General features: G+C 43.3%; 1 protein-coding gene across 3 annotated transcripts in view; it reads right to left on the bottom strand.

The window, feature by feature from the left end:
• Positions 1-6,903: 6,903 nt before the first annotated feature.
• Positions 6,904-21,524, bottom strand: part of Frrs1 (ferric chelate reductase 1) — a 44,378-nt gene continuing 29,757 nt past the window's right edge. For 2 of the 3 annotated variants that reach the window (XM_021158834.2, XM_021158835.2), the window contains exons 8-17: positions 20,847-20,945; positions 20,013-20,160; positions 16,434-16,547; positions 15,244-15,359; positions 12,766-12,852; positions 11,008-11,105; positions 10,698-10,756; positions 9,248-9,391; positions 8,711-8,772; positions 6,904-8,633 (exon numbers count right to left, since the gene is read on the bottom strand). In XM_021158834.2, coding sequence (XP_021014493.1) covers positions 8,541-8,633; positions 8,711-8,772; positions 9,248-9,391; positions 10,698-10,756; positions 11,008-11,105; positions 12,766-12,852; positions 15,244-15,359; positions 16,434-16,547; positions 20,013-20,160; positions 20,847-20,945 — 1,020 coding nt within the window. In that variant the 3' untranslated portion in view covers positions 6,904-8,540. The remainder of the gene's footprint in view (positions 8,634-8,710; positions 8,773-9,247; positions 9,392-10,697; positions 10,757-11,007; positions 11,106-12,765; positions 12,853-15,243; positions 15,360-16,433; positions 16,548-20,012; positions 20,161-20,846; positions 20,946-21,524) is intronic. The other variant, XM_029475395.1, reaches the window with a different exon arrangement.

Raw genomic sequence — 21,524 nt, 5'->3', positions numbered from 1 at the left:
GAAAGAAAGAAAGAAAGAAAGAAAGAAAGAAAGAAAGAAAGAAAGAAAGAAAGAAAGAAAGAAAGAAAGAAAGAAAGAAAGAAAATGCCTCCATAAGATCCGGCCATAGGCAAGCCTGTAGAGCATTTCCTCAATGGAGGATCAGTGAGGGAAAGCACAGCCCACAGTCATGCTGTCCCTGGACTGATGGTCCTATGTTCTATAAGAAAGTCAACTGAACAAACCACAGGGAGCAAGCCCCCTCCATGGCCTCTGCATCAACCACTATCTCTAAGCTCCAGCCCAGCTAGATCTGCCCGGACTTCTTTCAGTGATGGACAATGTGGAAGAGTAAGCCGAGGAAACCCTTTCCTCCCCAACTTGCTTTTGGCCATTGTGTTCCAGCACAGCAATGGATCATGTAACCAAACTGGCCTGGAATTCAAACTTTGACATAAGCCTCCCAAATACTAGAATTACAAGCATGATCCACCATGCCTACCTGGTCTTTCTAAGTCTTGATATGGCCACTAGAAGCAGAAAAGTTTTCAGTTTTCCCCTCTTTCATCTTTTATGCTATTGATGTTACAGCTATGAAATTAATATTTAATCCAAAGCCAGGAAAATTAGTTTTATGTTTTCATCTAAGTTCTATGATCAAATTTGAATGTATCCTTGGTGTGTGAGGCAAAGGTGTAAAGTCATCTTGCTGTATGCAGATACATGGCTTTCCAAGCAGTGTTGCTGAAAATATCACATAATGTTCTTTGAGAGTGCCTTGGTAACTTATTAAAATTTTTCATGAGCTTAAGAGACAGGAGCAGTTAAGAGTCCTGGCTGCTATTGCAAAAGACCTAGATTCAATTCCCAGCATCCACAGAGAGGTTAACAACTGTCTGTAACTCCAATTCCAGGGAATCCAATCAATACCCTCTCCTGCCCAGGTACCAGGTATGCACATGGTACAGATGTACATGCAGGAAAAAACGCCCTCATATAAGATAGTTTTTAAATGATCACCAATGTGAAGATTTGCTTGTGAGCTCAGATTGTGGTCAGGTAAGCAAGATCTATCCTTGTGCCGAGATCATGCTGTCTCTGTTACTATGGATTCATAGGTTTTTACCCTGAGGGATGCGCGTTCCCCATCACCATCCTTTTACCATTTCATATTGGTTCGTCTACGCCCTTTATATGTGCATTGTAACTGTGGGGTAAGGGGCTGGCAAGATGGCTCAATGGATAAGAGTACCTGTTGCTCTTCCAGAGGTCCTGAGTTTGATTCTCAGTTCCCACACCAGACAGTTCCCAGCCCGTCACTCCAGTTCCCAGGGGTATTCAATGGGTAGACATCCACACGCACATTCACGTAACAACACACTTACCTACACGGTGCAAATGTTTTTAAAAGACAGTTTAGGGTCAGTTTTACCAAATTCTACAAAAAGGGAGAGCTGGCAGCCTGGCTGTGGCTGCGTTGACTCTATAGAGCAATTTGCAAAACAATGTTACATTACTATGTTTTCTGATTCAAAAACACAGTATTTTTTCCCCGTTCCATGAGATCCTCTTTGATTGCTTCCAGTAGTCCTCTCTAGCTTTCTGTACAGATTTATATTTCTTTTCTTAAACTTAATCTTAGGGTTTTTTTTGTACAGTACTGTGAAGGGAACTTAATTTTTTTCAGATTTCATGATCATGACTTAACATCTGGAGATGCTGTTGGTTTCTGTGCTGCACTGGGTACCCTACCAGCTCTCTGGATGCCACCAGTTGGTTGGTGGGATGGTTTGTATATGCTCAGCCCAGGGTATGGAACTATTAGAAGGTGTGGCCCTGTTGGAGTAGGTGTGTCACTGTGGATGTGAGCTTTAAGACCCTCATTCTAGCTGCCTAGAAGCCAGTATTCTGCCAGCAGCCTTCAGATGAAGATGTAAGACTCTCAGCTCCTCCTGAACCATGCCTGCCTGGATGCTGCCATGCTCCCACCTTGATAATAATGGACTAAACCTCTGAACCTGTAAGCCAGCTCCAATTAAATGTTGTCCTTGTAAGAGTTGCCCACACTCCCCTCCCCACTCCACCAAAAAAAACCCAAGCCCCTTTACTCAATTCTACTGGATTATTTTGTGATATTAGACACCTGAAAAATACTGGTGATGTGGGGATTTGTCCTTGCATGTGAGTGAACGTGATGAGGGAGCACAGGGCTCCTCTGGGGACTGAAGACTCCATATTTGAGGTAGAGAAACTTGATTTGGTGTTGCTACCAGAGAAGCAGCAGAAGGAAAGAGGGAGGAACCTGACTAAGAGAGATATACAGGCAAAGTAAGGTAAAGGAAACATGACCCTCATCTGTTCGTTTCCATGACTACCTTATATGCCTATGCAATATCAGTGTCGGTTGCTACAGAATTTTAGCTGGGCTGAGCTGGTTCACTTGTGAAATTGTGCCGGTTATCTTTAAACGTCTCAGTTGTTTGTCCGATCAGACACGTGACCAGTATGTAGTCCAGCCTGTACAGACGATGTATTGGATTGTTGTTGTTGTACATCTACAGACTCAAAACATAATCATTTTAAAGTACCTTGGGAGTGTGTAGAGTGTAACTATAATAGCTTTATGATCCTGATGATGTTTTTTATAACATAAAAGATGGATCTTCCATGTTACAATGACAAAATTAATACCAATACTTAAAAGTGGAGAAGTATTAAAATATTATGGACAAAAAAAAAAGTTGCCTTGGTCATGGTGTCTGTTCACAGCAGGAAAACCTTAATAAGACAGTTAGTTGGTCAGTGGAACTCTTAGGTCTGTCTACATAGTGGGTCGCAGCATCCATGGGCTCTTGCTTCAGCCTTGACTACACAGTACAAAGTGGAGAGACCAGATGTTCTTTTTCCTGTACTGCATCCTAGGAAATGTTCAGTCACTGACCACCAAGTATAAAGTTACCAACTCCTTTCACATCAGGACTCAGAGACACAAGCAGGCAGGAATTAGGGTCCCACACTCCAGACATTTTTCCAAAGGATCTTCTCAACCTATACTTGGTGCTGCTGCTTTCTAAGCCCTGAGTCCTCCAGGTTTCTATACCAGAAAACATCTGCTGGGTCCCGACACTCAGCAGCGTGCTGGTTGCCACTGTATGGTCGTGATAGAAGCAAAACAGGGCCCTGGGTCCAAAACAGAGATTTTTTTTTCCTCCTCTGAGTGCAGATTCCTTTCCAGATCCTTCTGGCATCTGCCCACTCTAGAAACGAACAGTTCCAGTGTTTGCCCCAGTCGTCTGTCTGTCTGTCTGTCTGTCTGTCTGTGGGGCTCGGCAGGGGCTTACTCAGAACATCAAAATACTCGGTGTTCTAAAAGTAATGTCAGTGAACATCGTGTACTTAGAATGCATGGTTTCAGGAGATCGGCTCTGATCATTCATAACAAATCATTCAGGGCCTGAATGAAAACCGAAAAGGTTACACAGGGAAGCAGAACATGGTGTAGTTACTCTTTTTTTTTATGTGAATATACTGTCCTATGAAAAGACAAAACCATCTTAAAACGGACCATCCTTGTCACTCATCTTGTGCGCCTACCAAGTTCCAAGACTCAATTTTTGTCAAGTTGAAATAAAAATGCACACCCACTAAGAAGTCACCTCCCACTCCCTGCCTCCACCCAGCCCCTAAGAAGCCTCAGTACCCTCTCGGTTCCTACTGATTTAGCTGTTCAGAACATTCCATACGCATGGGACCGTACAACAGACAACCTCCGTAGCTGGCTTCTTTCACTTCGCATACTATTTGGAAGATTCATTCCACATCCACAGCGGCTATCAGTGCCTCGTTGCTTTGTATGGCTGAGCAATGTCCCACTACACACACATTCCACGTGGCATTCCTCTGTCAACAGACATGTGGGCTGCACCACCCATCACTTGATAGGAACAGTGCTACAAGGAATGTTTTGCTCAGCTTTTATTGGTTTATTCCCATGTCAATTATCTCTCCGTGCAGAACTCAGTTCATTGAATAGGTTCAGAACACTGTATGATCATCACTTCCCAGACACAAACTTTACTCTCGTTAAGAAACAACTCCCACCCCCTAGCTACCCAGGCTCCACTCAATGACCTGAATTCTACCTCGGTTCTCCACACAGTTGATCCTGCTGGATCCCACACATGAGAATCATATATGAACTGTCCTGTGTGTCTGGACAATTTCATCTGGCACAATATTTAAGATAAGCATCATATATTCTTATAATAATAATAATAAAAATACACATTTCACATGCAAAACTCTTAAAGTTTAACATCGTCATCAAGTGGCAAAGACCTTACCAGCAACATGTTCAAAGCGAGCACCTTTGGTTGGTATCATTTCACTTAGAAGTTTAGTGGGGTAGATTGTTGAAGATGACAAAGAGGACTCTCAGGAGACAGGTGTCATTGCCACAAACATGGAATTCAGAAGTAACTGTGGCTACTCGGGCCTCCCAGTTCCTGGGCCTTTCTAACTTACAGTAGTATCTGCCTCCCTTCCCCTCACCCACTTACAAAGAGGGATCAGTGCTGGGAACAGGACAAGGAGGAACCAGGAAGATGAAAGAGAAGAAAGCATGAACCTGGTTCTGGCTAGGATGAGAATGGAAAGGTTAGCACCAACAACGCTGTGGGGGCCTAGGAATGCATATGGCCGGGGTTAGACAAGGAAGGAAGGACATGGGAGCTTTGAGAAGGCTGATCCAGTTCATAACGAACATAAAAGAACTGTTTCTCCAGTTGCATTAATAATGGATTATCTTGAACAAGGCCCTTTGTTCCCCATTTTCCCCTGCTTCCGTAGAATACATAGATAAACAGACTTAGAGCCAAGAGCCACACGGCCCCCACGGCTTCCCAGTTGGCATCTGCTGTGCTGTCCTTCCCACAGCCTCCTGGGCTGGTGCCGGATCCGGGAAGGATGAGGCATCACCTAACCTATAGCCCCAAATCCTCACACAAACTGAGTAGCACTAACAAGAATGTGATTCACGTAGTCAATAAAGTTATAGGCCATCTGTGCCCTGGCTTGACCTCCGCAGACCAGAAGCTAACAAAACCAAAAACAGACTCGGTTTAGGCATGCTAACTTAACCATGATTTTCCAGACTATTTCCTTTATCCTGTGAAAAACATATTAATCTCTATTCTGCAGAATATCCCTTCTTTAAGAGAACATGATTTCACTGTTTTTGACAATATGCCTAGACACAGAAAAAAGTCAGTTTAACAATTGCTGTTTTTAAAAAAGTATATGAATACTTTTTTCAAAAAAAAAAAAAAAACCTAGATTGTTTATTACAAAAATGAGAAACACAAGGAGCAGAAGAGCCGTAATGTGTTCGTTCCTAAGGGAAACGGGCATGCTAAGATTAAATGGCACGGATTTCCTTGCACACTTTGATGGAGGAGTAAACCCGAGCAAATACCACTCCGTAAAACAAGATGCTATGCAGGAACTCACAGCCGGTCAAAGCATCTGTGGAGTGATGAGTCACGAGTCCGGCATCTATATCACACCCTTTCCCAAAGCCCGGGGACCACGTCAGAGGAGACGAAGAGCCTGTAAGAGCGCCAGAGGCTGGGAAGGAAGGCGCAGGGTGAAAACTGTTTCGGGAGCTGGCAGGATCTCTTTACTCGTGAGCTCACAGCCACTGTGGCTGCCTGCGTAACGCCTGGGCAAGGTCAAGCCAGTCCACATTCTAGCGTGGAGTGGGAACGGGTCTCTAACCCCACCCCTACCTGAGGACCTATGGGCAGTTGATGGCTTCTCATGGGAGTGAGTCCATTTTCTTTGGGGGGTGTGGCTTGGAAAAAATTGACCTTGCTCCTTGGAGGACAGCCGGAAACCCAGAGAGTGTAGACAGCATAGGGTTTTTTTTGTTTTTTTTGTTGTTGTTGTTGTTGTTGTTGTTTTTTGTTTTTAAAGATTTATTTATTTATTATATGTAAGTACACTGTAGCTGTCTTCAGACACTCCAGAAGAGGGCGCCAGATCTCGTTACGGATGGTTGTGAGCCACCATGTGGTTGCTGGGATTTGAACTCTGAACCTTCGGAAGAGCAGTCGGGTGCTCTTACCCACTGAGCCATCTCACCAGCCCCATAAATTGTTTAAAAAAATAATAATAATATGGCATACAGTTTGGGATTAGGGAAGTTAGGGGAGATGTGGGAGAAACTGAGGTGAATATGATCAAAATACATTATATGAAACTTTTTTTTTTCTCTTTTTGGTTGTCTTTTTCCAAGACAGGGCTTCTCTGTGTAACAGCCCTGGCTGTCCTGAAACTCTCTTATAGACCAGATTGGCCTTGAACACACAGAGATCCTCCTACCTCTGCCTCCCAAGATCTGGGATCCACACCCAGCTGTCCATTTGTAAAATTCTTTTTCTTCAATTTAATTTATGTATTTACATCCCAAATGCTGCCCCCCTCCCCAGCCTCTCCTCACAGGTTTTCTCCTCCCATCCCATCTCCCCTTCACCTCTGAGAGCGTGCACCTCCATCTTAAAGGACTAATAAAAAAAAGTTTTCTTTTAAAAAATGCATTATATTGCCCTTGGCATCAGAAGTCCAGCAAGTTCACCTATCTGCAAACTGAACCTAAGCAAACCTTAGCAAAAAAGGTGGAAACCCTTTCCTGAAAAGAATTTTTCCTTGTCTGTTATTGAACAGGACTGATTAAGACATATGTTTTAGCCTTTAGTGGCTTACAATGGAAAACTGAAAGAAATTTTTTTCATATAGATTTATATTGTTGCTGTGTCAGTGCGAGGATGGAGGCATGGCTTCACACACTCTGCTCAAGCACGGCGACACTGAGCCACAACTCCAGGCCTTTTTCTTTTGAAATAAAGACGTTCTCAAGGGATAGTATAAACCGTAATGTGCCATTCATTGACCATGAGCATAGGAAATTCCTACCTGAACCCTATGCTATTTTTAGCTAAGATCTATGTAGAGAAAATCAGAACGTTTTCACTTTATTGGTTAGAAACAAAAGCATGGAGGTGGGGTCATTACTCAGAGATGAAGATAGGGTTCTGGGGCCAAGCAGAAATGATATCATCAGCTGAAAGAGTATCTGAAAAGTAAAATATGTTCTCCCAATTATTTTACTTGTTTCCTTTGCCTAAGAAAATTATCTTCATTTGCAGCAGGGTCAGAAAAATATAAAAGAAAATATCAAACAGTCATTATAAATAATCAAAGAAAACAAAAGTTAAGTCAGAAAGTTTCTAGCACCTATTACCCCGAGAGAGAGAGAGAGAGAGAGAGAGAGAGAGAGAGAGAGAGAGAGAGAGAATCCAGAGCGTAGGTGTAAGGAAATAGTCCCATAATAAAAACACTTAGTGGCAACAGAACAAATGAGTCCTCCGGTATTACAGCGCCACCCACTGGCTGTAAGTCCTCACAGCAGAGATAGAAAATGACAGTAGGAGGAAACACACAGCCTGTGCTGTCACTAGAGCACCAGGGATGCCTTCCAAAGGAACCCATCCATGTTAGTCTATCTTCAAGAGACAAGAACACTTGCTGGATCCGTTCACAAGGGTGAGGGTTTAACAACTAAGAGATTCGCAGCTTTGTTCTAGCTCCTCTAAGGACTGATCTCACAGCTGAAACAGGACATAAGATGTCGTTTCAGCTCCACAAAGGAAAAATAAATGAGATCTCTAATCAGGAGCACCTACCTGCATTTAACTGCTAAAGGAAATATAGTATCCATAATATAACTACATGTTAACGAAATGCCCACTGAATAAATCAACAGCTACCTTTAGACAGAAATACTGAACACAAAGGAGAGAGAAAATCTCCTAACTGGTGGTCGGAAAACATGTTTAGTTTTTTTCTTGTAGGTTTTATTTGTTTGGGGTGTGTGTGTGTGTGTGTGTGTGTGTGTGTGTGTGTGTGTGTGCATAAATGTAGTCTTTAAAGTACCATAGCAGCATCGTCATGAAAATTACAGTTCCCTTAAAACCAGATATAGTGATGCACACCTGTAAGCCACCCAGGAAACAGAGGCAGGCAGATCAGAGGTTCAGGGTTATCTTTGGTTATACAGCTGGTTAGAGGTCAGCCTGGGCTACACCAAACCTGTCTCATTCCCAAAGACACAATCTCCATTTTTTTTTCTTTTTTCTTTTCTTTCTTTTTTTTTTTTTCTTTTTCTTTTTTTTCCCTGAGATAATTGCCTGAGATAATTGTCTTCATCTGCTACCCATTCCAGTTTACAGTTTTAAATCTGGCATGAGATGCTGAGAGTCATGTCATCTCAGGTACAATGTTCCCTTCAGGATGCAGAATTACACATAAAGGCCCAGGTTACTTAGCCCACTTGAATGTGAGCTAGGAAACCCAGACTTCAGCATTCCTCGATAGCGATGCCCATGGGAATTCTGACTTAGTGTGTGCTGCAGGTGGTCGGTACAAGCTTCAGGTCTCTCCTCATTTTAATGATCATCATGACCCAGGCCCACAAAAAATAAAAAATAAAAGTCTTTTTGTGCTCATACGTGGTTGATTGCAGATAAGAATATCGAGAGAAAAGTCACATTCCCACATATGTAAACGGCCAACACCACCTTCTTAAAAACATGACCCTGAAATAAAAACTGAGATTTAGTCAAAAGCACCGTCATTAATGTCTGTGTCAATAAACAAGAGAAGAGAATCTCACCTCTGCTTCTGCAACAGTTAGTGACTGAAGGATCTGGATCCTATCGTTGTCCAGTATTTCAACTGTCAAGAACAATGTGTGGTTATAAGAAAGGTGACATGCAAATAAACTTGTCACAAAAACAAGATTAAACCTGAGGCCTGTCACTCCCCAATCTTGTAGGATATAGATTTGGCCATTTCAAGCTACTAAATGTTGCAAACTTTCTGAACCTTGGGGGCATGTGTGTGCATATGCACATGTGGGTGTGTAATGCGTGTGTTTGCCCTTGTGCCATGTGCAAGCTCACAAGCACACATAGGGACTCTGTCTTATTATTTCCTTCAGTCATGGACTCTCACTGAACTTCAAGCCGGGCTGGCAGCCAGAAGATCCCAGCAACCTTCCTGAATCCCTTCCCACACAGCACAGGTTACTGACACGTATGGCTATGCCTGGCTCATTATGTGGATGCTGGAGATTCAAACTCAGATCGTTGTGCTTGTACCACCCACACCACCTCTCCAGCCTCCCAGCAGTACTTCCCAAGCAGGCTACCTTTTCTAGAGAGCCGGTAAGCATGTATCTCCAGAATGACCTCAGTCCCGATGTGCCAGACCACAAACCCCATCATTGCGTAGGTCTTCTGTGGACTGGGAAGATTCAGTCCTGGCAAATCCATTCCTAGGAACATTGCTGCCACTGTGTAGAAAGAAAAAATACAAACTTAGTGCCCAGTAAAAGTAATAATTGTGTAATTACATCAATTAAAATACCTTAAATAGCCAGGCAGTGGGAGGCATATGTATATATATATATATATATATATATATATATATATATATATTTATGTGTAAATTTACATATAAAAATATATATTTAATGTTTAATATATATGTTTAATATGGACTATATGTGTGTAATATATAGGTATATATAAGTATATATGTATACATTCATGTATATAAATGTGTATATACATATACCTATACATATACATGTATATATTATGTTTAATATATCTTTAATCTATAATGTTTAATATATTTAATGTTTAATTTACGATATACGTTAAACATTTATGAAAAAATAAATCTTTAGGGCTAAGATTATTTGGTCTTTATTGTAAGACTTCAGAAGACAAAAGAGAACATTGTGTTCTATCAGTTGCTAAGAAAGTTCGCACAAGCTAAGGATTGTAGTTCAGGGGTCGAGCACTAGTCAGCCAGCGCAAAGCACTGGGTCCGATACCCAGTACCAATAACAACGGTACCTAACTAGCCTTTCCAGAAATGTGAGTGCAATAACAAAAAGGGAGGAATGAAAAAAACCGGGTGCTGACCTCACCACTGGCCCCCCGGGTCGTCCTACAAGCCACAGAAATGTACAGGTGACGGGTGCCTCCCCAGGGATCGAGTACAAGATGTGGCTGGCGCGGGCTTCTATACCCAGCTGTTTGGGAAGCTGAAGCAGGAGGACCACAAGTTCAAGGACTGTGTGAGCTACAGAGTAAGGTCAAGGCTAGACCTGACAAACTGGTGAGACCCTGTCTCAAAATAAAAACTATAAAGAGGCGTGGGGATGCAGTCTCTGGAACCACCAATCCTGCAAGAACAAACAGTAGGGAATGGCCTGAGATTGAGAGCTTGTACGCAGCTCATTTCATTGGTCTCAACCCAAGGGACCTGTGCTTGCCCCGTGTGAGCATTTGGTCCTTATCAGAACCTAATTTGTTTGCAAAGGCAAATGTGAGAAAATGGGAAGGAGGGGGTGGGGGGCTGGAGCAGTTAGAAAGTCATTTTCTTTTTTTAAACTTTAAGCTTAAATAATGACTTAAATAGTTACTTGTAGAAATTACTTTCTGGATTTCAATGTTTCAGGCTGATTTTCTCCTCAACAGCCAATTACCCCAATTACTAATGCATCTAAAATCATTTAAGCCAAATTACAACTTGCCATGTAAACAGCCAGCAATTATATATGAGTAAGTGGCACTGAAGTGTCTTACCTGCTATTATTCTAGCGGCTGTCCCCACACTCCAGTGAGTCCAGTTAAACACTTGCCTCCTACCAAAATAAAGAGCCGGGCAGTAGTCTTTAATGCGATGGAATAATAACTGATCCCCAAGAGAGCAAGAAGCATGCAAGTCTCCTATTGTCGGGGAACTGGATATCTGAAACCCATTTTAAAGTCCATAAATGTAAATACAGTCAATCACTACATCCTACAAAATGCCAAGTATCTCTACGTTGCAAAAGAAGCAGTGCCTATCTAATGACCCACAGTAAGGGTGTTTACATGCATGAGCCGGCCATACCTTGGGTCGTGTAAAGGTGGTCTGAAGGTTGCCAGCAGAGGCTGAAGGACAGCTAAGGTCATCACTGTACAACCGAGGTACGGGTGGTAGCCTGCGCGCTAAACAAAGGGCATCACTAAAATAGTCACAGTCTTCCCTGTCAATTTAAACCAAATGTAAAACCACATACATTGCAGATAAGGGTATGGCATGTTAGTAAGAGCCAGAGGGACAGGAAGTCTGCTGTGAGATCATGTGTTCTAGAAATGGCACAGAAACTGTGCCACAAATGCCTCGGTAATATGGCTGCCTCCCAAAGACTTGACCACCACCACCAATAGGCATGCTAACACAGGAAATGTCATGAAGTCCCATCCCTAGGCAAAAACTACAGACAAATATGACTGCAGAGAGAGGGAGAATTAGCATCTCCCGGGGATGAGTCCCCAACTGGTTATCCCATATAAAGTGTCAGCCCTAAAGTCACACACGCACAAGCAATACTAAAGGACACAGCAGGAGATGCTTATTTTTGTCTGTGGTGTATAGTGTGTGTGTGTGTGTGTGTGGTACATGTGGGGTGTGTGTGTGTGTGTGTGTGTGTGTGTGTATGTGTATGTGTGGTGTGTGTGTATGTGTGTGTATGTGTGTGTATGTGTGGTGTGTATATGTGTGTATGTGTGTGTGTATATGTATACGTATACGTATACGTATATGTATATGTGTTGTGTATGTATGTGTGTGTGTATGTGTGTGTGTGGTGTGTGTGTATGTGTGTGTGTGTGTGTGTGTATGTGTGGTGTGTGTGTATGTATGTGTGTGTGTGGTGCATGTGGTGTGTGTGTGTATGTGTGGTTGTGTGTGTGTGGTATATATGTGTGTGTGTGTGTGTGGTGTGTTTGTGTGTATGTGTGTGCGTGGTGTGTTTGTGTGTGTGTGTGTGCGTGGTGTGTATGGTGTGGTGTTGGGGGAGAGAGAAGGAGGAGAGAATAATAATCATAAAAAAAGAGACTATGAATTTGCGCGGTGAAAGAAAACTTGTAGCATTAGAGGGAGGAGACATGGGAAGAGACAAAGGAAAGAATGGGAAGGAGGGGGAAGTGGAGTATAACGAGTTTATTAATAATAGTATATATAAGGCACTTAGCACAACTGGTCATATAGTAGAGATGCAATGTCTATTAGCTTAATCATCATCCTAAGAGATTTAACTGATCATGTTTCTTAGGCATCACACTTGGGCTGGAGAGATGGCACAGCAGTTAAAAGTGTTTACTGCTCTCCCAGAGGTCCCCGGTCCAGTTCCCAGCACCCACATCAGGCAGCTCACACCATATGCTTGCATGAGTTACACAGATCCACACACATACAGATACACACCACTAAAACAACAACAACAACATCTTAGACATCATACTTTTCAACATATATTCAACATTCTATAAGAAAAATATACTAACGAAATGCGTAAAATGTGACGCAGCCTAAAACTACATTTCAGTACCACGTAATCTGTTATTCATAGCCTCCCTCACATACACATACACACCACACATACACATACACACACACATACACACACACACCACACATACACACACACACACACACACCACATCCCGATCCCCAACCAGGCGAAGTCATCACATAACTCAAAAACAGGGAGAAAAGGAAGGATGCAAACAGAAATGTCTCATTATCCACCTCTGAGGGTAAAACAGCAATTGCTTTGACATCAAAGCAGATTGACAGGGAAACATCCATTGAAGGCATACTTACCCAACTCCAGCCTCCGCGGTACACAAACGGCAAAACAAAAGCAACGCAGGTGAGCAAGGAGGTAGCTACCATGAGCATCCGATGCACCTGCAGGAGGAACGGGCAGGTAAGAAGATGGTGCAAAGACGGCCGCTGTCACAGCAGGGCAACCGTGGGAGAGTCACTGACAGGACACATTCAACTTACATCAAAAGAGTCAAGATAAAATGTTATAATCTGTTAAGCCAAAGAAAACTCCAAGCTGCCACCTCATTGTTCAAAAGCACTCACTAAGGCTTTGCCTACTCACAGAGGCAGGAACGCATATCTCACATACGTGCTGAGACCGTTTCTTCCTTCCAAAGGCAGGTATTTAACTCTGTCACCATGCAGAGTACTGTGCTGTGCCGTGTGCAGAGGGACAGAAACCAAAGACACTGTATCCTGCAAGGCTTGTGGTATAGTCAAAGAAAATAAATGAAAACTATATTGGAACATATAATTCTTTGTGGAAAATCAGGAGGGTATTAGGAGTGAAAATGGGCACCGTTATGTATTGGACAACTGGTGTGAGTCAAAAATCATTCTAGGAAAAAGTTACCCTATATGGTATATAGGATAGTAGAGAGTAACTCTTTAAGTTTCTGTGAATGTGTGAATGTCACTATATCTATCATGGAGATATGGCTCAGCAGTTAAGAGCACTGACTGCTCTTCTGAAGGTCCTGAGTTCAAATCCCAGCAACCACATGATGGCTCACAACCATCAGTACAGCTACAGTATACTTGTATACATAAAAATAAATAAACAAATAATAAATCTTTTAAAAAATAGAAGAAGAAGAAGAAGAAGAAGAAGAAGAAGAAGAAGAAGAAGAAGAAGAAGAAGAAGAAGAAGAAGAAGATAAGAAGGAAAAGATGGCTTCGCAAGCCTGATGATGTAGATTCCATTCCTAGTAGGGTCTGTATCCTCGCAGCAGCAGAAAGGCTATCTCACATGCAAAACCCACTTGCTTTTTAATGAGAGCATCAATTCCACAAAAGTGTCCTCGGACCTCCCCAAGCTCACTACGGCACGACACACACACACACACACATCACGACCATGTGTGCACACTTGCACCCACATACACACATAACACACGCAAATAAACAAATAATTTTAAAAGTAAAGCTGGAGTGACGTGGTCTTCCAGCTGCAAAATCTTTGGAGCAGACCAGAAGAGGAGGGAGAAGGAACAAGTGAGAAGGAACCATGAGAGAGCTCACAGGCAGGCACAGACAGATGCAGGACACATAGCAAAAAAGAGAATAAGGGGACAGAGCGATGACTTCATGCTTACAAGTACTGGCTGTTCTTGCAGAGGACCCAGGTTCAATTCCCAGCACCCACATAATGGCTCACAACTGTCTAAAACCCAGTTCTAAGGGATCTGATGCCCCCTTCTGGCCTCTTCACACACACACACATATACACACACACGTGATGCAGACTTATATGCAAGCAAAACATCCATATGAAAAAATAATAAAATTATGTGTATTTATTCTGATAACCAAGAAGAGAAATGAAGTAAGATAAGAGGAACCTCAAAAGCTACAAGTCCTCCAGTTTCCCTAGACCCAGGCATCTGCACTCTCATGGCACATACTCACTGATGGCTCAGAACATATACAAATACCCATAATCTGCAGCCCATGAAGATAAGACTGAACCTTGTGAAAGGTTCTTGTTGAGCCTCACTGTGTTCCATTGGACCCCGTCCTCCCATCCACGGGAAGGCTCAGTGGAAAAGAGTTCTTCCAGTTTCCACCCCCACACATGATCAGCTGATCTTGACTGTTAAATGGGGAGAGTCCAGTTCTCACAGGCACACCGAGCAGAGGACAGACATGCAGAGAGCACCACCATGGTTTTTCTTCTGTTTTCCAGCCCCCCCTTGACACAAAATCACTTAGTGCACCGGCTGCATCTTTCCCAGCATCTCACACTACAAACCTCGGAATAAGGAAGGATTGATCATTTGGCCCTGACATGTTCCCCGATTCAGCCCACTCCTCGAAAGCCACACTCTCGTAAGTTATCCTGCATCAGCTGTCAGTTGGTTAGGAGGCTAAGGGGAGAGAGGGTCTAAGACCTACAATAGCTGTAATTGGGAAAAGAAAAAGACAAACGCACGTGGGCCAGCAATATGACTTAGTGGCTAAACGGGTTTGCTGGGAAGCACGGTGACCTGAGTTTGACCCTAAAAACCATGTGGTAGAGGAAAACTCCCAAAAATTGTCCTCTGACTTCCACACAAACACTATGTGCACACGCACGACATGCAGGCAGGCACACACACACACAGAAATGTTATGTGCACACTCAAGGCACACAGGCACACATGCATAGACACACACACAGCAGATACGTAATATAAAAATCAAAAGCTCCAAAACTTCACGTTGCGATGACTGAATAAGATGGAGATTGCTTCCAGCCTTTCGGCCACCTACCTGAAACCAAGCTGCTTCCCTGAGGAAGAAAGCTTTCGACCAAACAGATCTGAAGAACCGGGCAACCAGGACTCCAATGCTGACCATGGTCATCCATGCCACAAACATTAAGGCACCTGCAGGAGGGAGAGATGCAGTGGTGCCCGTGACACAGTGGATGCTGCACATCCGTGGTCAAGGCAGCGATCCGAAAATATGAACAGCCAGCAAAGGACATTAAAGTGATAGACATATGATCCCATGCCCCCATCTTAAAAATCCACTATATAGCATAGGTCTTATTATACTACCAACCAGCCAGGGCACAGTCCCTAGCAGGTACCAGGCACCCCGAGTGCTTTACACGTATTAGTCAAACTGTCTTTGCCACAGTCTAATGGGTCTTTATCCCTACTCCCATTTGGAAGGGAAGGAGGAACAGCAGGAGCAGAAGACAGGGAAGTGGCTTTCAAGGTGAGCTGTGACGAAACCATGGGAAGCCACCACCATGGAGATGAATGGAGAATGTAAAGAGAAATGGTAAAAAAAAAAAAAATCCCCAAGAGGTTAATGTTTTTACCTACTTTTAAATCCTGCCTTTTCAACAATAAGCCAGGGCATTTTGCAAGTGGGTAGACCCAGAGAATATGAGAGCCTTTTGTCCAAGCAGCTACTCTCCCAGCTTGGCGACACTCCCCACCCCAATGCCAATAACCTAATAACGGCAATGACTAAATCCTAGGCCCAAATACTGACATGTCATCAGGCTCCAAGAATGAGACCACATCTGTCATCTGAACTACCGTTACAACGGAACAACGGAAACCACAGGCCACTTTGTAATTGGCGTTTATTAATAAAAAAAATCAAAAATGAAGAATTTATAAATGTCAAATTAATCCGCTAACACACAACCCTAGCCGGTGCTAAGAATAACTAGAGCAATGCTTTAAACTAGAGATGGATGAATTTAAATTTCCCACTGTTGGTTTAATACCACTGAACTAAATTTCCTTTCCCCTTTTAATAAAAAGGGGAAATAAAAACTTGCGAACATTCACACAGGCGACCTACCTGAAAATGTTCATCTGTAACTGTAAGAGTCATGAAGTTTTGCTAAGTGACGCCTGCCACCACTCCTTATCCAGCCAATGCCTGCTCATTGGTTAGAGTATTCTACAAAATACAGTAACGATGCTCCGTTAACTTACCATGTGCCTTCAAAAGGGGTGAGGAGCGGGACCCTCCTACGCTCTTTGGAGTGCCTGTTACGTTGAATTTTTCATAGGTTATCAAAGGTTGCTGAGAGTGCCTAAATATTCGGCCTGAGAGAGGAAAGAAACCGTCTCACGGTAATGAAAATAAACAAATCGGAATAGCCAGCACTCACATGTAAACGCAACGTAGTGATATACATGAGAGCACGCTGCCTTCCTGAAAATTAAAGAGATAATTTAGCCGACAGCGAGATGAATCAAAACAAGGGCTGGGAGTGGAAGAGTTTCAGTGCCGAGACACAGTGTGGGCTATGAGCAGGCTAAACAGTATCAAAACAATATCCGGTGGTGAGTCACTAAAAATACCTGGTATGGTTCTCAGACATGGACAGGTGTATTTTAAAGCTACAAGCCTTTAACCATGCCTGCATCCTAAAATGCTAGGAGATGCTAGCACATCCTGGGCCTGGGAAGGAAATAGCAGGCAACTACAAAAGGCATGGTGATGATATGGGATTTGGGATCAGGCTGGGTTTGAGTGACAAATCAGAATGTTGAATAACAGTGACATAAGGACAGGCCTGTAGAGTTGGCTCGGTGGTGAAGAGAGGATCAGGAAATCTGACATCCTCTTCTAAACCTCTCAGGGTACCAGGCACAGATGTGGTGCACAGGCTCACACACAGGCAAAGCCCATACATAAAAAAAAAAAAAAAAAAAAGTCTAACAGGCAGGTGGTGGTGCAAACCTTTAATCCCAGCACTCCGCAGGCAGATCAAGGTCAGCCTGGTCTACAGAGTGAGTTCTAGGAGAACCAAGGCTACAGTATCTTCAAAACCATAATCAAAAAAAAAAAGAAAGAAAAAATGAGAAAACATTATCTTTTTTCCTTTCTTTTTTTTCTTTTTTTCTTTTTATTGTTATTGTTTGTGATTTTTTTTTTTTGAGATAGCATCTGACTATGTAGCCCACCTGTAGACCAGGCTGGTCCTGAACTCATAGAAATCCACCGACCTCTGCTTTGTTAGTGCTGGGGTTAAAGGCATCTGCCACCATGTCTAGCCTTATTTTTGTCTCTTATTACTCTTTCTTGTACATAAAATTCAATGGGGATAATATAGGATTATTCCAAGTGTATGTGCATATATGTGTATGTATTCCCTCTACAGGTAGGATAACTGTTAAACCCTGGCATCTAACTAACATACCAAGTGCCACTGCACTGGAAAAAGCCTCTTCTCCCTTGCCCAGCAGACGTCAGTTGCAAATGGCTTCTTGGTTAGAAACAGGGGCTCCATGTCCACCTCCCCGTCTCCTTGCTGAGGCTTTGTCTGGTTTGAACCTGTGCAGGCCCTGTGCATGCTGCCACAGTCTCTGTGAGTTCATGTCTGCATCAGCCCTGTCATGTCTAAAGGACACTGGTCCCTTGGCACCATCCACCTCCTCCAGATCTTACAATCTGTCTGCCTCTTCCAAAAATATATGCACAAGAATATTTATAGCTACATTTCTATGTTGTTTAAAATAAAAATATAAACTAATGCCCATCACTAGGAGAGCACAAACTACAGAACATACAAACATGTTTTTAGAAAACTATGCAAGTACAAAAATAGTTAAGAAACTTAATATAGCCAGGCAGTGGTGGCACATGCCCTTAATCCCAGCACTCGGGAGGCAGAGGCAGGCGGATTTCTGAGTTTGAAGCCAGCCTGGTCTACAGAGTGAGTTCCAGGACAGCCAGGGCTACACAGAGAAACCCTGTCTCTAAAAACAAACAACAAAAAAAGACCTTAATATATAAACTTTTGTTGTAAACAAATGATAGATATCAAGCAATGGACTATATCACAGTAACGTCAACAGGACAGGGCTTGTGAGATGTCTCAGCAGGTAAAGGTGCTTACAGTGCAAATCTGATACACTGGAGGAGAGAACTGACTCAGTGAAGTTGTCCTCTGACCTCCACAAGGGCACCACGGAATGTGTACATCTGCACACACACACACACACACACACACACACACACACGCACGCACACAAAAAATAACAATAACTGAAATAACTATATGTCTAATATAGTCCAATATAATTTTTAAAAATTCATGAAGGATACAGGTTATACTGTCTAACAAAATGAAAAAATAAAAATAGGGAAAGTAGCCAAGACAGATACAACACTATTTTTTTTAAGCTGTTGGTTTCAATTAGGAAACCAAAACTAAAAGCACAAGTCTTCCTAGAGATGGTTAACAAAGGAGACAGTTCAAAACATCCAGATTCAACCAATCAACGTAAAGACAAAGTATCGAAGTGATCATTTAATGTGTGCATTAGTTAAGACAACAAAATGTAACTGTGCTGGTTAGTTCTTATCAGCTTAACACAATCGGAAGTGACCGATAAAGAAGGAACCTCAGCTCAGGAACCGCCACCATATGATTGGCCTTTGGACATGTCTATGGGTCTTTTTCTTGATTAATGATTGATGTGGTAGGGCCCAGCCCACTGTGGGCGGTGCCACCTCTAGAGCAAGCTGAGCAAGGCAGAGGAAACAAGCCAGTAAGCAGTGTTCCTCCACCGTCTTTGCTTCAGTTCCTGCCTCCCGCTCCCACCTGGGCTTCTCTCAATGATGCACAGTAACTTGTTAAACTCAACCTTTTACCCTCCCCCTCCCACGGGGTGCTGTGGCCTGGAGCAACAAAGAAACAAACTTAATCAGTTATCTGGAAATCAGGAAGGAAATGTCATTAGAATCAATTAAGTGCTTGGACATAAAAGTGGTGTCACAGTGAGTGTTAAAAATAAACAAGGTGGCAAAGGTGCTAATAGCAAAGATACTGTTTAAGAAAATGAAAATGAGGCTGAACATGGTGGTGCAGGCCTTTAATCAACTCCCTCCGTAGGCAGAGATGGGGGGAATCTCTATTAGTTCAAGGCCAACCTAGACTAGAGAAGAGTTTCAGGACAGTCAGGGCTATATAGTGAGACGCTGTCTCAAAACATAACAAAAGAAAAAGCGAAGACTACTCATTCTGATTCCTATAGTATACTGGGATCACATGCCTTCCATCTTTCTTAAGAAGATGCAAGATAGGAAATGACACAGCCGCGGAACAGCCAGACACAACCGCCTTCTAGTGTGAATCTGCTGCTAGGGCTATTACTCTGCCTTGTCCTCCCTGCTTCCTGCAGAAGCTCATGTCTAAGGAGCCCAGATCCACATTGGATGGATTGTCCCCCTAGAGCTGCTATTTCTTGCAACAATCCAAAGGCACTGTACCTAGGAACTCAGCAAAGCCCAAAGACATATGTACTTCTTACAAGGCACTTACGGTTCTGGTCCAAATTCATTGTACAAAGCAGGGGCCATTGAAATGACAAGCAATGCTTTGTGACTGGCTGACGTTCTGTGTAGTGTTCAGAGAACCAAAGGCAGGAACGTGACATGAAATCAAAGAGAAACCCCTTGCACCCCTTAAAATGAGCAACTGTCATGGTATCTGCAAAGGCGAAGAGAAAGGAAGAGGGGGCCCAACAACTTGCAAAGGAAGAATTAACCCAAGCGCTCACCGTCGTGAGACGGGCCTTCTGCGAAGAATATGTAGTAGCTCTCATTCAACACAAATCTGTTTTTAGCCTCAGGAAGGGTGATGTTTCTTCTGAATGAACACTGTATGACGCCGTCCGCCAGCCTCCAGGCCATGTCCTCCAGAGTCCCCTACAAACATACAAAGGGGCTTCACAACCCTTCCCAAAGATTCGCTAAAAATCAGACATGCTCAAAGCCCTGGCCTGTTCCGCTTCCTTCCTTTCTCTAAGGTTGGAGGAGCATGCAAGCAACACACCGGAGGTCAGTGCGAAGTGCACATCTGGGGAGGGATCCCAGATGATCCTAGGCTCATGGTGGCATAATAAAGGGAAGTCACTGCTCTGTCAAACTTCATTCACTGGGACATTAAGGTAGAGGCATGGCTCCTTCATAGCACATTTGCTTGCCAATTAATTATGCTATGGAAAAAAAAAATGCTTCCCACTGGCACAGCTGATGCTGACATGACTGCCCAAAGAAAGTCTCTTCTTAAAAACCCATGCTATATACTTTTGGAAAAGGGCAAATGCTCTGAGCACGTCAATAAGCCATAAAACACTTCTTCGTAAGATGTAACAAAAGGGATTTAAGTGATGCAAGCAAGAATGGATCGGTTCCTAGCAGAGAGCTTTGTCTTGTGCGTTCTAAGTCCAGAATGTTTCTTGGCAATCGTTCTGAGCAGACCGCTGCTTCCGGGCCCTTGCCTGCCTGGGCTAACTGCAGGGCTGCAGCCTCCCACACACAAGCCCATCAATGGTGGCCACAGAGCAGGAAGGTAGACCAACCAGATAGGTTCTCAGGATGTCCCCACTTACCCTGGAGTCCATCACAGGATAACTTCTCCCTGTCAAGTAGGAAGGCTGTATATCTACTGTCTGGTCCTCACGGATGCACAAGTAAGCGTCATCGTCACCCTGAAAATCAGGTGCATTAGTTTAAGGAGTTCCTGTCCAAATAGCATTTAACACTTTTAAAACATAATTGACTCACCGGTAAATGATCTATGAAGTCTAGAGAACCATTTGTTTATTTGTTGGCTAAAAAAATATAACATCTTAGCTAGCTGTGGTGGTACAGAACTTTAACCCCAGCACCCAGAAGGCAGAGGCAAGAGAGCGAGCTTGAGGCCTCTGTGAGCTTGAGGCCTGCTGACACAGCTACATAGGAAGGCACTATCCCAAAAAATAAAAAAAGAGCAGGGAGTAAGAAGCAGATTTCTGAGATCTATGCGAGCCTACTCTACATCTCAGTTCCAGGCCAGTCAGGACTATGTAGGAGACCCTGTCTCAAAGGATAATTAATTAATTAAGAATAAAAGGGGACTAAAATAATAGATCAAAATGGACAGGCTGGAGGTGGTGCACAGCTCAGCTTCAGAGCCCTTGCCTGGCATGTGAAAGGTGCTAGATTCCTTTCTGTAAAAAGACGCAGCCTGCCGGGCGTGGTGGCGCACGCCTTTAATCCCAGCACTCGGGAGGCAGAGGCAGGCGGAT

This window comes from Mus caroli, chromosome 3 (genome assembly GCF_900094665.2).
Source record: "Mus caroli chromosome 3, CAROLI_EIJ_v1.1, whole genome shotgun sequence".
Classification (NCBI taxonomy): Eukaryota; Metazoa; Chordata; class Mammalia; order Rodentia; family Muridae; genus Mus; species Mus caroli.
This window is presented reverse-complemented; position numbering and strand designations above follow the sequence as displayed.